Below are 17,174 nucleotides of genomic sequence, written 5' to 3' on the forward strand. Positions count from 1 at the left end.
CCGGCGGCTCTTCCCCCTCCCCCCGGCCCGGCGGCGCGCGGCCTCCAGCGGCACCCCCGGGCGCGCGCGCCCGCGCCCCCTCCCCCCCCCCGCCCGCCTGTCACTTTCCCCCCCCCGCCCCCTCGCCGAAAGCGCGCGCGCGCGCCCGCCCACCCCGCCCCTCCCTCGGCGGACCGCGAGCGCCGGGGCTAATTGGCTGGCGGGCGCGCGCGCGGCGCCGGGCGGGCGGGGGCGCGCGCGCGCGCGGAGGCGGTGGCGGCGGTGGCGCGCGCGCGCGCGCGGCAGCGGCTTCACTTCTCTCCGGGCAGCGGAGGCAGGAGCGGCGGCGGCGGCGGTGGGAGAAGCAGCAGCAGGAGGAGCAGCGGCTGCCGCTGCTGCTCCTCGGGAGAGAGGGGAAAGAAAGAGGGGGGCGAGGAGCGCGGGGGAGCGGGCTCATGACTCCGTGAGCGGCTGCAGCCCCTTCCCAGCCCCGCGCCCGGCCGGAGTCGGGGCGACCGCGGCGGATTGTCCCGCAGCTTGTGCCCGGCGCCAGCAAGAGAGAGAGAGCGAGAGAGAGACCTGCGCTCGCCTGCAGGTAGCGGCGGTCCTTCCCCCCCCCCCGCCCCGGGGTACACCTCTGCCCCGGCTTAGGTCCCCCTCTGCCTCCCCTCCCCCCTACAGGCTCCTGTCCCCCTGTCCCTCGCCATCCCTCTCTTACGGCAGCGCCCCCCCCCCCCCCCCCCCCGTTTAACTGCGACCCTCGGTCTCTACCTTCATCCTTCATCTCCCCTCCCCCCTCCGCATCCCCCCTTCCCCCACTTGTCATCCCCGGCCGTGCCCTTTCTTAGCAACAGTCCCGTCCGCCCCCCGCCACCTCGGCATCTCTGCCACCGCTCCCCGCGGCTCCATCCATCCTCCGGTCACCGCTCCAGCCTCCATTGCTCCTCAGCACCCCCACACCCCTTCAGCAACTCTTCCGTGTCCATTTGTCCTGCTTGCTCCGCCGCGGGCGGGAGCAGCGGCCGCCCCCCCCCCCACCCCCCCCCCCCCGCCCCTTCCCGGCTCCGCTCCGCGCCGATCGCGTGGTCCCGTCGCCACTCGCTGTGCCCCTGGGTCGCTCCGGAGCCGGGGTACCCTCTGCCCCCCCCCGCCCCCCCATGACCGACCCCCGAGGGTACACTACCCCCACACCCCCCCCGCCGCAGCGGTGGGCGCCCCGGGCTGAAGCCCCTGGGGAGGCACACACGCCCCCCCAGAGCGCCCCGAGGAGCCCCGCAGCCCAGCCCCCTCCCTTCCCTCATGTGCCCCCGACGTCTTCCTCTTGCAGTCTCCTCCTCCTCCTCCTCCTCCTCCTCCTCCTCCTCCTCCTCCTCCTCGTCTCCCCGGCTGTCTCCTACTTCTCAACCCGGCCCGGCCGCCGCCTGCCCGGCCGCGAGGGTGCGGGTGGCGTTTGGGGGTGCCCATGCCCCCCCGCCCCTCCCCGGTACGGCTCGATGCCCCACGCTGGGTCTCCCCGACGGGCGGGGGGAGACGGGCGAGTCCGTGTGTGCCCACCCGCGGCCGTGGGGCCGTGGGAGCCCGGGGCTGCCGTCCCGTCCCTCGGGGTGCCCCTCTCAGCGGCGGACCCTGCCCGGCCAGAAACCGGGGTCCTTCTGCGTCCCCTCCGGTGATGTTTTGGTCCTTTTGCCCTTTACGGTTTCTAATGAAGATGAAGTAAGGCGGCTGCTGCTGTTGCTGCTCTTCGTGGATCCTGCAGAAATATTCAATTTATCTTGGCTTATAGGAAATTAAGACCGCTTTAGAAAGACATCATCGCTAGCTTTGCTGCCCTAGGGACCCATCTGCACATTGCCAGGATCTCTCTGTCCCTGACTGCTGGATTTATTTTTTATTTTTTGTGGGGTGGTGGTTGGCTTTTTTTTTGTTGTTGTTGTGGTTTGGTTTTGGGTTTTTTTTCATTTTGAAAGGAGGGGAAGGTGCCGGTGGATATGTATGACAGAAGCAGGATCTTTTGGACACTCTTCACTTAGAATTGATAGTTGTAGTTACACTTGTAATCTGTGTCTCTGCTGAATCATCTCACGTTAAGGGAGAGACTTTCAAGTCCCCTTTCACTCCTTCCTCTGTCCCCTCTGCTCATTTTTCTCAGCACAACAGCAGGGAGGTTAGCAACCCTCGTCTGAATGTAGAATAGCCTGGCAGCTGGGGACCTGGACATCGTGGGTCTTTCCTCTCACTCCGTGTGACAGTTGTGAACGCACTCATGGCTGTCCAGATTCAAGAAGTATCTTGTATTTCTCTGTCTCTGTTCCTGTCAGTGAAATGTTTTCCTAACAGTGTCATCCCCTTGGTTGATTTTTTTTTTTTCTTCCCCACTCTCTTATTTGTTCACGTGTGTGTCTTTTAAGTTTGACTACATTTGAAGTGTCTAACTTCAGGCCCTTTAAAACACACTTTCGCTGTGATACTGAGCATCCCTTGAACTATGCAAAATTTCTGTAATTGCAGATATCATGAGGGGAGAGGGCATGGAAAGAACTGCCTGGATGTCAGAAAGGGGAACAGAGAGAGAAGGAGAGAGGGAAAAAACCCAAGAGACTAGCCAGACATCAAATGACAGATTTAAGCATTTTCCTGTTGTAAATGCTGGCATTACATGTTACAGTAATTATATGCTCTGGGCTACTGTTACAGTGTTTGTCTGCTGGATAGTAACCTGAACTTATTAAGTGAATACAGTTGTTTTTGGATAATAGTAATATTTATAGCCAAGATTATTCACAGCAGATGTCCTGTGCATATAGGCTTTATTAAATATGCTTTTAACTTTCTGGCCTGCAGTGTTAAAGCCTATGTACATTTTGAAGAGAGTTTTTCTCTTTAAAACTAGATGTATTAAGCAAAGACTGGAACTAAAATCTAGAGTAAATAAAGGCCATCAAAAATGTTATAAAAAAAGATGAAATTGTGTTTTAGCTGTATGTAGAAGCAAAGAAAACGGGTACCTGCTATCAAAATTGCATTATAGTTATTAAATGCATATTTTGACTTGACAGAATAAGATACTTTTGTGGTTTATTACCTCTAAATCTTCTGTTGCTTTTATCTTAAAATCTGACAACCAGGATGTAAATATCTAAACATTACCCTGCAAAAATATGTGAATTATGTTAAATATAATGTAGCTGTACTCTAGGAAAAATTGTTCTCTAAAAATGAACAAATTTTGTATTTTAATTTTAGGACATAAACTCTTCATTATTTCAGTTACTTCAGTGAGCAGGCTAGGTGTTGTGTATATAATTTATATATAAAAATATATTTATAAATTCCAAAATGTAGCTTAAGCTGATGAAGGGAAACCTAGTCCCATATCCATCACTTGCTATTACTTGCTGTTTCTTCTAGCATCTAAACATTTTGAAGGGATGCCATACTTCCAGATTTCCTTCTCAGTATAGCTTCATAAATTAGACAAAAAAGATCTAATTCGTCCAGAAGACAGTTGGATTGTGTCAATAATGCCTGAAAAGATTAGCTGTTCTACTCCACAGTGTGTACTACTGGATAGAATTAGATCTTGGTAAGGCTTTTACAGAAGAGGAGTAAATTTATTTCCTTACATGCAGCTATAACTAGAACACTTATGACCTTTTTAAAAAGCGTCTCTGTTGGCATTGATGTTACTTTACTTTTCCTTTGTTGTCTCTTTCCATAAATATGTTCAGGGAGATGAACTTTGTTTAATCCACTGAATGAGCACAGTTGAATCTGAGCCTACAATCTCATTATTGTCCCTTGAGAGAGTATTAAAACATATAATAGTCAAGGTGAATAGTTTTGTTCTTTGTGCATAGGTAGAAGGAGAAGCAAGTCGAAGTTCACAGCAATTTAAAACTCTTGGTGTATGAAAGAGGAAATTCTTGGTTCAGACAGATTCGATCAGAAAACCACCCAGATACATGGGGGTTGCGTGGGTGTTAAGCAAGTAACGTTTGGGCCTGTGTGCTTTGAAGGCAGTTATTTTATTAAAATCTCTAGTGGAAGATATATAAAATACATATATAAACTACAGGTTTGGAGTTAAAGGAAAGACCTTCTGGGTTTGGGTTGGGTTTTTTGCGTAAAATTTTCTAACAGTCATTGCCACCACGTAGGCTAATTCAGTAAGAGTTTTTCATGGACATCTGCCCTTCATTAGAACGGTTTGAGAAGTCATGACAGGTGTAACAGTGGGCCTGTAATTCCTCATCTGTCAGCATATTGTTAGCTATTTTCACTTCTTCCTTCATTTTAAATAGTATAACTAGTATCAGAAGTGTGTAAATAAAGCATTGACTTCTGAAATATACCAAGATTTCTTGTCACTCTCATTCTCTGACAGCTTTGTTGCCTCCTGTTGCCTGAACAGAATTGGTCAGGAAAACACTTCCTTATATCCTCTACCAGTGTGCTTACGGCTCTACCATTTTAGTAAATACAAACAGTCCTGTGTTAGTGCCTTTTGGTTCTGTGAATGTTTCCATCGAGCATGCCAAGATGTGGATTTTGTAATGTGGAAACCCAATGAGCCCACAAATCTATTTCATATGGGATAACAGAGAGTCTTAAGATAGTAACAGCTCTTAGTTTTTAACAAACTATGCTAGATTTGAACTGGTGGCTTAGTGATGAGGTAGCTAACTCATGATATTGCCGAGCAGTTGAAAAATATTATTCACAGTGAATGGTATTATACTTGCAGAATTATGTTTCCTGCTTAACTACAGTAACTTATGCTTTTCATATATATAAGGGTTTATTATTTGTTTGGTATGGGGTTTAAAATGACCAACTGTCTGAATTATTGTTAAGATGCTTATGGCAAAACTCTTCATTACTAAAATTACTGAAGTCTCTAACACAAGCATTATGTATTAAGACAAAGACATAAATCTTTGGCATGTAAGAAATACTATTGAACAGTTTCTTTTGAAAAAGCTAACGTTTGTTGTTTGTTTTTTGTTCAGTGCAGCATCTGCCATGTCTACAGAGGGGCAGAGAGTTGATGATAGTCCAAGCACTAGTGGAGGCAGCTCTGATGGAGATCAGCGTGAAGGTGTTCAGCAGGAACAAGAAAGGGAGCAAGTTCAACCCAAGAAAAAAGAGGGCAAAATATCAAGCAAAACAGCTGCTAAGCTGTCAACTAGTGCTAAAAGGTACAGTGTTCTTTCTGGCTGTTTATTTTTCTTTTTTCAGCTGACCATCAGATGTATGTATTGACTCAGTGTATTAATTTTCTTATTGTTTTATTATAACACTACTATGTCAGTGTAATAGCCTTTTGAGACTGGTCACAATAATGAGACCTGTATACTTTTTTCCTTTCTTTGACAGATTGGCTCTTTCACATGGTTTTAATAGTAGCTTGCATGATAAAAGCTGACATTTTTTTATTGCTAGTAAAACTCAGACAGTTTTGTAGCCTTATAAAATATATCTCTGTATGTGTATGTATGACTGATGTTGAAACTTGTCAGTGTAACTTACAGTTAATTAACCATAAACATTTCAGACAGTTCAGTAACTCAGCATGTTAGGACTACCATAATACCTATTGCTGTAAAGTACTGTGTTTCCTTTTCCCAGATGGTCAGGTCAGAAATATTTGAGTGAACAACAAATGCATGTTGGTTTCATTACTTTAAACTGTGGTCTGTTTTAATACCCATTTATTCTCCTTCTCTTTTCTGCTTGAGAGGAAAGGTGGGTTTGTAGAATAGCTATTTAAATTATTCTGTTCTATTACGTCAATCTCCAGATAACTGTTGTCTTGCTTGGACCAGACAGAAGGAATTTACAGCTTAGTGTTGCTCCATTAGTACACGTAGGGGTGTTAGTGTACACAACGGAATTCAAATGGGGTTATAGTGATTGAAGTTAAAAAACACTTTTAAAATTATCTGACAAGAGACCAATTCTGTGGACTGTCCTGATGCAGAATTCTCAGATCCTGTTTCTTTGCTAATTCAAGGCTGCGTAAACTACAAGAATTGGAGTTGTGCCACTATGGTGCTGTGGTAAAGGAGAAGCATCAAGGCCCTGTTGCCATAATTTATAACATATGCATGTAGTAGGAGTCTGTAAATACTGGTATATAAATGTGCGTGTACGTTTCTTCAGAATGCAAGTCTTTGTCTTGGCTTAATCTGTCCCTTACCATTTACATACTTTTCTGAACTGGTCTCTTCTGTCTTTCCAGTGAGGTATTGTCATGCTTTTCTTCTGCCATAGATACCTTCCGTACAGCTAGCTTTCTTCTTTTTTTCTTCCCCAGGGAAATGCTTTCTGAAGACCCATTCCTACTATGACACAATTAGATTACCTAGTCGTATCACTTACAGGATGGCCGGCAAAGCTTGCCCATGTTTCCTTTTATGACTAAAAGAAAAAAAAAAAAAACAATCCAGCTTTCACTTCAAACCATGATGCTATTCGTGTAGTTAATCCTCACAGCCGTTATGGTTTCTGGTCTTCTTTTCTTTTGTCTGCTTCCTGCTTTTGTTATTTTTTAAATATTAGGAATATTAGACTAGTCATGACTTTTAGGGTCATAAAATACAGTTTTTAACATTTTTAGGAAAGAGTCTGTGTATTCTGAACTTTGTACAATGCCTAGTGTAATGATGCCACAATTCTGACAAGGGCCTGCGGACACTATCCTATTAAAAAATTAATAACGATATGTCAGGAATTGGTCTATTAATCTTAGCTTTGTATCTTCAAAGCTTAGAGCTTTTATCAACAAGCGTTTCACAGTGATAAAATTACTTAAACCTTTTAAAGTTTAATCATATCTGCTTATGGTTCTGCTGAAACTAATTATGCCAGTTGCTGACATCAGTACGTTTGCCAGTTAGACTCTAAAGCCAGTTTCACATGTGTACTAATATTGAAGGAAAGCCTTTGATTATGCATTTTAAAAGCCAAGATGATTTATAAGAGTTCTGTAGATGTGTGAACAATAAATAATATTTTTGAAAGAAATGTGTTTTAGAAGTGCTGGTTGTCATAGCCTTTTGTAGAAGGATCACAGCAACATGGTTTTTATAGTAACAGGGTTTTTTTATTAGTGTCATAGTATTTTTTCCTTTGTGGGTGGTTTGTCACTGTGTTAGAATTGAACATTTAAACAACATATAGAACATTTCTATAAACAGTCTTCATCTGGCCAGGTTTTCATATTACAGGTTTTGTTTCTTTGCTTTTTAATTAAAATTGGTAATGACTCAAGAAAGGAAAAACAGAAACTAAAGCAGAGGATAAAAAGGGGAGGAGTAATGTGAAGGAAGGAGGGAAGGAAAAATGGCATAGAGTCCACAATATGTGATAAGTATTATAGAAACTGTCTATGTACAATATCTTCATAGTAATATTATTACTTTTGTTCATTAGAAATGAATAATAGTGTGGGAATAAGGCTATACTCCCTCAATGGGAATGTCGTTCTAGACCAGGTTAAAAAGTTATCTTTTAAAAATTGAAATAAATTGAAGTAATTCAGCTGTCCTGGTGCAAAAAGACTGAATATATGCTTAGCAACTTTTTCCTTTTCTAGCTTTGAATTCTGTGGCATTGAATTCTGTATGGCATTACTCTAAAGTCACAATAATCTTCACTTAAGTGTTTCACTATGCAGTTCCCTCTAATAACTCCCTTACAGTTAAAGCAGTCAACTCTGCTAAAATCAGTATAAACCCAAAACAAGAGTGTACTGCAGTTGCTTCTTTGATCAAGGTTCCTTAATTCCTGTTTAGAGTAGAGAACACTGGCAAGTTTAACGCAGCACTGGAGCTAAAGTCACAGACTACAGACTCGATTCTAACCTGAATTTGGAAGTCACATTTTCTCACTTGGAAAGCTTTTTCATTCATATGGAATTGTAGTCACAGTATTTTTGGATTACATTAGGTTACCTACTGTATATCTTGGATTAGAATGAAGATTTGTGCATCTGTATTTGGAAGACTTATGTTCTGCTTTTTATTTGTATGTTTATGTAGTCAGTTAGATTTAAAGAATTTTCGGTAGCATTAGGTTTTATATAAATCAAGACTTAGCAGTGTGCTGAATTTTGCTTGTGTAAAAGTAAACTGCCACCATGTCTTATGTGTGAATATACTTCTCCCGCAGCTTACTGCTTTCCAAAATGATCTGATTATGGAGGCTATATGAAACCACTTGAATTTATATTTGAGTAAGATTTTTGTTTTTAAGATATGGAATTTCTTCTGTTCACATAGCTATAGATGGCACTAAGAAGGCAGAATGCCATCACATGCCATCCTTCGCTGTTAATACTCTTAGGACTAGCTGCTATACAGGTGTAATAGCTTACAGCATATGTCATACAGTGTACCAGTCCTTCAATTTTCCACACCCAGAGGGCATCACCTTAAATAGCAACCTTTCTTACCTAACATGTCAAGATTGAGAAACTCGCTGCATATCACAATTACAGTTCAGACACGGAATTGAATTGCTGTCCTTGAAAACAGCAGGCATCTTGTTACCTCTTAAGTAGCAAATCTTAGCATGACCTTTGGATTGAGAGAAGTGTAACCATTCTTGGCTGACATAGTAGCTCAACAAATAAATGTATTGTTTTGCTTGGCTTCTGAAGTTGATAGTTGAAAATCTGTCAACCTTTGGTCCAGTCCTAGAATTTTTTTTATAAATATCTGTGCTCACAATGAATTGTGAACTTTAAAACTTTATTTGTAATCTTTTCTTTTCTTTATTGAAAGAAGTTACAACCTTAAGGAGCAGTGAATAGATAATGGATTAAATTTGTTTGAAATTCAACAAAATAAAAATAAGCTTTTTTTTTCCCCTCTTTTTTTCTCAGAGAACTTTATCACAGCACTATTTTCAAGGAATCTGGAAATTATATTTAGCATGTTGGATATGATGGCAATATATGGAGTGCTTTTTCTTATAAGAAATATTTTTGTCATTTATTGTGCATCTAGTATGGAGGCGAGACTATTTCTTTTCCTCCAGCATGAATCTAACCATCTTTAGATCGATTTCCTGCTCAGTCACAGTTTATATAAGATTGAAATACATACCAGTGATTGCATTTCTTAGTATTTTCTGATTAGCATATTCTTTAGTATGGAGTATTGGTTCACCTGGCTTTTATGGATAAAGAGGCATGTATTTTAAAATAGCTTGTTGTCCTATAGTCCTTTATTTTCCTTCTTTTCCTATTAATCATATTGGGAAATCCTCTGACATGTTCAGTTCTCTCTTAGCTTTAGAGAACTTTAACTGTTTCATGAAGGAAACAACACAGTCCCCCTAGGCTTGGAACAGCAGTAAATATGTGTCTCTGAGAATTAATAATATTTGAAATCTGCAATGTACTTTCATGCTTCTGAATTTAGGGGCAGATTAACCTTTGCACTATTACTGGAAGGCAACTATGATTGTTCTTTTCTGTTAGTAAAATGGAGGGAAAAAATGTTTTTGTGTGTGTATATATATATATTTATGAGAAAGAGGAGTCAAAAGACTTCTTTAAGACCAAATAAAGAGTATCAGATCCGACATTGCAAATTAAGTGTCCTGTGTGTACAGCCCAGGGCTTTGATTACTATCAAGGTCTTCTCTCCCTGCCATCACCCCACTCCCCAATATATAGTAAACCGATATGTCATTAGTTTAAATATAATGATTTAGTTTAGTTTAGTAATGGTTAGTTTAAAATAATTATTTTAAATGAGAGTCCTTTTTCCTCTCTGACACAGTTAAACATAACTGTACCGAGGCAGAAAATCCAAAGAAAGAGATGCAAAAAGGGACCCTGCAAAAATGTTTTGTTGCCAGAAGCCACATATTCTTGCGGTGAACCCTCTGTGGTCTGTGAAGGAAGTGAGGCACACCCTCTCCTATGCCAGATTCTGAGGGCAACTCAATGGAGATACAAAACTAGTGCCAGAGCAGTGGAGTAACTCGTGCAGACAAAGGCCAGCTTGCACACTGGAGGTCTCTATCAGTGCAAGGCTCTCTGGGATGTTGTCTGACGATTTAATTGTAACTTTGAATGCATTGACATGTGAACAAGCTATTGCATGTCAGCTGCTCTACAGAAACTGTTTATGAATGTGCTCTCAGCATGAATGCAAGGTAGATTAAGGTTGCAACTAAAGAGGTGTAAGGTGTATATATTAATTTTAGTTTGGAATGCCACAGAGTAGGAGAATAAATATGGGTAACTTGCTGAGGAGCAATTTATGAATATATCGTATTAGTATGTTGTATCTTGTTTGTATAAAACTAATCATGAATGAAACATCTCTTTATCTTAGATGCCTGCAAAAGCAATTAGAACTTTTGAATGTAAATAGTAAGTACCATCTGATCAATTATCGCTTGAAGCAGAAAGGTATTTTGTTCTTGTTTGCTCAGTCATAGGAAAAGCTTGATAAAGGACCATTTTAGTGCTCTCGGCATTAGAAATTTTGAGTTGAACTAGAACGGAGGGAGAAAAGGAGAGAACTCTGTACCTTTTTGTTTTAAGAACGGAAGGGACAGGGGCTAGGATTTAAGAGGAAGAATGGAAGGTTTTTGCTCTAGGACTTAAGCTGCACTTGTCAGTCCATTCTTGATGTGTCTTGGACTCATTGTAATGTAATGAAACATTAACTGCTCTTACTACTATATGTAAAGCAAAGGAATAATCCCTGATTCTATAGAAGTTCAATGTCGTCATTCTGTAACTTCCCAAAAGGCAGAAAAAAGCAAAACAAGCCATAAAACATGACATTGAAGGAGATTCCATGCTACCTAGGTTTTCTGTGATTTGAATTTGTGATAGTATAAATTTCAAAAACACAGTAGAAATTTGAGATATACAGAAGAAATATTTTAAGCATCTCCCACACTTGCAAGATCTCCCTTCTAAAAGGTGTGAACTGTTGGGATTGTTTAAATTGAGTAACTTTTTAAAAGCAACATGTTTGTTGTGCTTAGACTTCACTAATCAGATTTTCCCTTTTAAAAAATGTGGTGGATTTTCAGTGTTACTGCAATGACCTGCTGCAAATATTGATTAAGCAGCCTCTGCCTGTATTCTTACAGGAAAGGAATGATATTTATTGGGGAAATTCTACGTACTGGAGATGTAAATATTTCAATGAGTAGAAAAAGCAAATGAACATTGAATTTTTTCCCCTCTGCAGGAGTATCTATTGTGTGTGGATGTGGAGTTGGGGTGCATAGAGGTTAGAAGAAAAGCTAAGCATCTGAAATAGTGTTTTTATCTTTTCAACTCTATCGGCTGTGCTAATAAACGTTTATTACCTCTACCTACAAATCTTGACCACTTATGTCCTAATTATTTCAGAATGTGAATGATAAAGGATTGGAGTTTCTGGTTCAGGCCAGTTCCTCTACTGCCTTTGGTTCATTTATTCATTGTGGCCATAAAATCAACCTGTAGTGGCATAAGGGGAATTTTGATAGTGGCTGTGAGACTCCTTAGCATGTAAGATTGTTTTTGGATCTTAACATTATATAGGGAATTAAACTGCTCATTTTTATGTTATATATGCCAATATACCTGAATGTTTATTTTTATAAACCATTTTCTTTCCCTGTATTTATGTGCAAAATGGGTGACAGTCATTTTTAACAAGATATGTGTGTACTTCAGGTCAGGCCTGAACTTCTGGGTTGTGGCTTGAGCATGTGTCTCAGGAATTTGAGTGGTATTATCATGCAGGTTTTCTTTCTTAATGTAGGGAATAAGAGGAATAGCAATCTGTTCCTGTACATGAAATCTTGTGAAGGATAGGGGAAGAAGAAAATGTGAGGGTACATTATATTGTTTTTCTTTTCCTTCCTCCCTCTAAATGTTCATGATTTTGCACTGGAGTAGCCTATTAAAAAGCCTTGGGCGTAGTTTGTAGGGAAGGTGGCCATCGCAGTCCTGCTTATGGCATCATACTCTGGCAAGTCTTTGGGAACTGTAAACTCTTACAAGTTCCTTTGGGAACTCTGTAAACTCCTACTCTGTATGTTTAAATTTCTTCAGAGGGCAAGATGCTGGCTCTCATGCAGACACTGGTGTAAGGGAAAAGAGCCCATATTGCCAGATGTGGCAGAGATCAGGAATTCAAGGACTGGGCATGGGAGCATCAGGCTGGGAATATCCAGAAATCCTTAACAATGAAGTTGCTCTGCCTGGAGGAAGAAGTCTGGCAGGATGCATCTAAGGAGTGCATTGCTGCAGGAATCTGTACTGAACCTGCCCAGCTTCACGTCTTTATCAGTGACCTGGAGGATGTGGCAGAGTGCACTCTCAAGTTTGCAGATGACAAGTTAGAGGGGAGCAGTTGGTACATGCAGGGGCCAGGCTACTGCTCAGAGGGACCTCGGCAGGCTGCAAGAAAGGGTTGACAGGAAACGCCTGAAATTCAACAAGGCCAAATGTAATATCACGCATGTGGAAAGGACTAACCCTTGTAACAATACAGGCTGGGTAGCAGCTCTGCGGAGAAGGACGTGGGGCCCTGAGAGACAGCAAGCTCAATGTGAGGCAGCAACAAAGGCTAACTGCCTCCTGGGATGTATTAACAGGAGCATAGTCAGTAGGTAGATGAAAGTGATTTATCTCCCTTTACTCAGCTCTCATTAGACTGCATCTGGAATAACATGTACCCAGTTTTGGGCCCCCCAGTACAAAGAAGGCACTCATTGGAGCAAGTCCAGCAGCAGGTCCCCAGCCTGGCCAGGGAGCTGGAGCGCTTCACTTTGAGGATTGGCTTTGGGGGGACCTGGTAGCAGCCCACGAATACCTAGGAAGAGGTAGAGAAGACTGGGGTGGGCTTTTCCCAGGAGGGTGAGAGACAACTATCCTGTGAAGTTGGGGGTCAGTACAAGATACGTTACGAAGCTAAATATTTTGGAGAGCAAGAGCTATGAGACATAGAGGCAGAGGGGAAATAGAGAAGGAGGGTTTATGAGCCATTTAATTGTTGTGTAAGTGAGCAAAGGAGCTGAGAACCCCAACCTGTAGAAAAACTGGGATTTTCTAGGTGACTGCTCATGGCATAACTTGTCCCAGACTGGAGGCTCATTTTTCAGAAGAGATTTGATTTTTAATTCCACATTTTCTCGAGCAGTTTCATGAAACCGTATAATATCAGCTTTCCATCAGAAATTATAAGAATTGTGGGTTATTACTATTGATTGCTGTAGAAATGTTCATAAAGTTGAAAGAAATATGTTGCAAAAAAGTCCTGATAACCTTTTTTTTTTTCTCTTAAGAATTCAGAAAGAACTTGCAGAAATTACATTAGACCCTCCTCCTAACTGTAGGTAAGTTCACCTGGATTTTATTAATTTGGAATATGGAAATAGAATATATGAAATTATGGAAATTGCATAGGGGACTAGAGTAAATTTTAGATATTCCTTTGTGCTGGTTACTTAGTAATTTTGGAATATGAGTTGATAGATAACATGTTTCCCTACATACAAGGAATTGATATGACATGCTTCTGGTGACAAAAATAATGGTAAAAACTGATGAACTCTATGATGCATTAGTAGATACACGGTAAAAATCAAATCACACTTCATTTGAGGTATTATGTCAATAGCATTTTGTTTGATTCTGTAAAATGTAATATTGGTGGCAGTTGCTGGTATGTTTGATTCCTTTTTCTTGCAAATTGTTAACACACTGTGAATATAATGGAGAAGGAAAAATGTTATAGGCACAAACTATTATTAATCTGACTGTGTTTATGTGATCAATTACGATATTCAGTGGAAACTTCCTGAAATAGAGTATGTCATTGCAAAGGCTTTCTAATAATGACTTTGTGCTTGTTTGTTGGTGGTTGGTTTTTTTTTTCTGTCAGGTACGTTTACTTTTGGTGTGTTTAAAACATGGCTTTGAGATGAGTAATGAGGTAGGCCTTGAAACCCTCGCTGCCTGGTAGCCGGGGTGGTATACAGTTGTTTTCAGATGACTGTCTCGGGCTTCTTATCTGTCAGCTTGACATATGGTCAGTGTTGGAGCTGGGCCAGGGCTGCACAGCGCTGCTTAAAGGAGCCCCTGCCACTGCACCTCTCACGGTGCACGGTCGGGCTCAGTGCAGACGAATAGCTTCCCTCCAGTCCTGCCAACCCATTTCAACTGATGTGGTTAGTAGGATTCATTCTATTAGTGCAGTAAAAAGAAAGATTGATAGAAATGGCTGATTGCATGCAGCTTTTATAATGAATCCCAGTACGTTTCAGTATCGAATTAACTAAGCAACTGGTAGTAAAAATGACAGTCAGCTTTATTGTTTTGGTCTCTTGACAAAAGTATGTGTGAGAAAATATTCTAACAAGATTTGATGTGGTTGTGCTGGATCTCAAGATATAAGTCAAGTGGCTATGTACTAAAGCGCTGCGTAGTGAAGTAGCCTTGCAATAATAGCGTTCAAAGAGTATTTCAGTCAATTAGGATGAGCAGTTCTTTGCTAGATAAAACATTTTAATAGCTAAGCTGTTCTGTCATACTTATGACTGTGCGCAAGCCTTCAATCACATCAAAGCTGTTTCATATGGCAGATCTTTACTTAGGTGTTGATGACTGATGCCTATTAGTGGACTGATTTGCTGAGATGAATATAAAACTTCAGTCTGTTGTAGAAGAATGCGTAAGTCTTTGAACTGAGTCTAAAAGGCTTATAGTTTTTACAGCAGTGTCATTTGTTCTAGTTTTCTGAATCCTTCCCTTTGTAACAAAGCAGTTGTTTCAGTATACAAGATACTGTTACTTGATTTTCTTTTGCTAGCAAGTGTAAAGTGAGCGTTGGCTGTCTTAGTGGAAAGCCCTTTGGTGACTTACAATTTAAAAAAAAAAAAAAGTGAGCTGGAGATTCCCTGGGTTTTTTGAATTATTTACACTAATGATAAAATAGCAATAAAGTGCGCTGCATGATGCTGTTTTGCAAAATCAAAAAATTACATCTAACTTCATGCGTCTGCTGCTTTAACACTGTTCTTAAGATGCAGAATTATTTCATGTTGTGATCTTGATAGATAACCATTAGTAACTTTACTATTAGCAAATATGTTTTTATAGTCCATACGGAATCACTTCATTTAGTTTTATGCTCTGTTGGCATAGTCTAAACAGTGTTTTCATTTGAACTTCATCTATTTTCTATTATAGTTAAACATTACAAAATAAATACATCAGCCAGATAGGATTCTTCAGCATAATGAAGAAAGCCAAGCTATAGTACAGTATATCTTACCCTAAAGTATTGATACATTCTTTCTTGTTTTTAGTGAAATTCAGATCATTGTTATAAGATTTCATAAAGATAAGTTCCTTACAGATGTAGGCTACTTGAAATGGTTGTGATTCCAGCTTACCTTCACTATGCGTCCTCTTTTATATATAAAATAATGATGATTGGGCAATAGGAATGTGATAAATCTCAAAACTAAATGTCACAGAAGACATGACGGAAAGCTGTATTATTCAAGAATACTCTCTAAGTAGTTATTTAGGAAGTTCTGATGGGCAGGATGTTGAGCTGAATTGGAACTTGGGTGAAATATTGCAAGATGTGTTGCAAGACTTTCCGTTAACTACAGCAGGCCAAAGCTTCAGGTTTGTCTCGTTCAGGAAAAAACCCAAAATGGAACAGTGTCTGTAGTACAGTAGCATCCCTTAATGGCATGCTAGGCTACACAGTTGGTACAAGCTCCAAGGGAGTTGCAGCTTCCACTCCTGCAGCAGCTGCAATCTTAACACTTCCCCCGCCTCATCCCCATGAAGAGAATAGGCTGTATAATCTTCTTGTTTGTCTGGAAGACAAAAAAAGTCTTGCTCACACATGTGCCTTGTAGTTGGCACATTATCACTGCTGCGACTTGCAGCATCTTTCCAAAACTCTGGAAGGCTGTGGATTTCAGAGGTCCTAAAAAAATCTGTCACATTTGTCTTTAACAGAAGATTTAACTTTATGAGAAATCAGAGTTGCCTGCCTCCCTAGGTGTTCATATTCTGTAGTTTGGGTTCTGGGCAATGGAAAGAATCCTCTTGACTCCACAAACTTTGGATCATTCCTCAGGACTGAGAATGTATAATATTCTAAGCGTCAAAAAGTCAAGCTGGGGGGCGTGTGGGAGTTGAGCAGTATAATCATTGATATTTTTGGAGGAAGGCATGTCATAAAAAGCCTGTTATACTTAACATTTAACAGAAAGAACGGGATGTTTTTTGGTATGTGTTGTGCCCCATCGCTCCCCACCCCACCCTTTACTTTTGTATAGAGCTGAATTTACTGTCAAGGAGAGTCTTGAATGCTAAGCAGGTACGTTTGTATTTTAAATCTGCAGCATTGTGAAATTTTAGTTTGTCAGCAGACAGTATACCTAAATTGTAGACGTTTGCCACTCTTCTCTTTTTTTTTTTTCCTCCTCATTGAAATACCAGAGCTTGATTGCTAGAAATGTTGCACGTACGCCTCTGAGTAGTGCAGAGCATACCTTTTTTTGCGGGCAATAAAAACCTCATCTTTAAGTATCATTTTCATATATTGCCTTGCTGGGAGAGGGGAATACTTGGGAATTCTTGTAGCTAAAAAAATGCCTTTCCAAACTTTCCCACATTTTGGACTGCATCTTGTCCAAGACAATAGGTTTCATAGAATACAACTTCTATTGTCGGCATTGTATACTATTTCCTTCTCGCTGGCAAGAGAACAACATCTGTGTGGCAACTTACACCAATTGCTTACATGAGAAAATAATATTTGGGAAGAATTTAATGTATTTTTAGCTTCTTTCAATGTGAACTTAGCAGCTGGAAACAAGGAGAGCCAGCACAAAGCAAATAGCAGCTCTCTATGGACAACACTTGGAGCAACTGCTCAAAATTTTCCTATTAAGTCACTGTTGTTACCTGTCTTCCACTTTGTGTTTTCTTTTGATGTTCTCTAGCACATTTGTCACTATTCTTCTCTTTTCTGTGTATTTACTGCAATTCCTTTTATGTGTTATACATTTTATTTGTTTTTCCCTGTAGCAATATGGTTGATGCTTGAGGCTCAGAAATATACTTTAAAGGGCTGTGCAGCTTAGTGGGTAAATTGACTGGTTCTCATTCCAAAACAATCAATTTAAAACCCTGCATG

At 40.9% G+C, this 17,174-nt stretch overlaps 1 protein-coding gene across 2 annotated transcripts in view; it reads left to right on the forward strand.

Annotated features, from left to right (window-relative positions):
• Positions 1–307: 307 nt before the first annotated feature.
• LOC141934208 (ubiquitin-conjugating enzyme E2 E2) overlaps positions 308–17,174 on the forward strand; it is a 219,983-nt gene continuing 203,116 nt past the window's right edge. The window contains exons 1-3 of one of the 2 annotated variants that reach the window (XM_074849548.1): positions 308–574; positions 4,989–5,177; positions 13,294–13,344. In XM_074849548.1, coding sequence (XP_074705649.1) covers positions 5,002–5,177; positions 13,294–13,344 — 227 coding nt within the window. In that variant the 5' untranslated portion in view covers positions 308–574; positions 4,989–5,001. The remainder of the gene's footprint in view (positions 575–4,988; positions 5,178–13,293; positions 13,345–17,174) is intronic. The other variant, XM_074849554.1, reaches the window with a different exon arrangement.

Source organism: Strix aluco, chromosome 1 (assembly GCF_031877795.1).
Source record: "Strix aluco isolate bStrAlu1 chromosome 1, bStrAlu1.hap1, whole genome shotgun sequence".
NCBI lineage: Eukaryota > Metazoa > Chordata > Aves > Strigiformes > Strigidae > Strix > Strix aluco.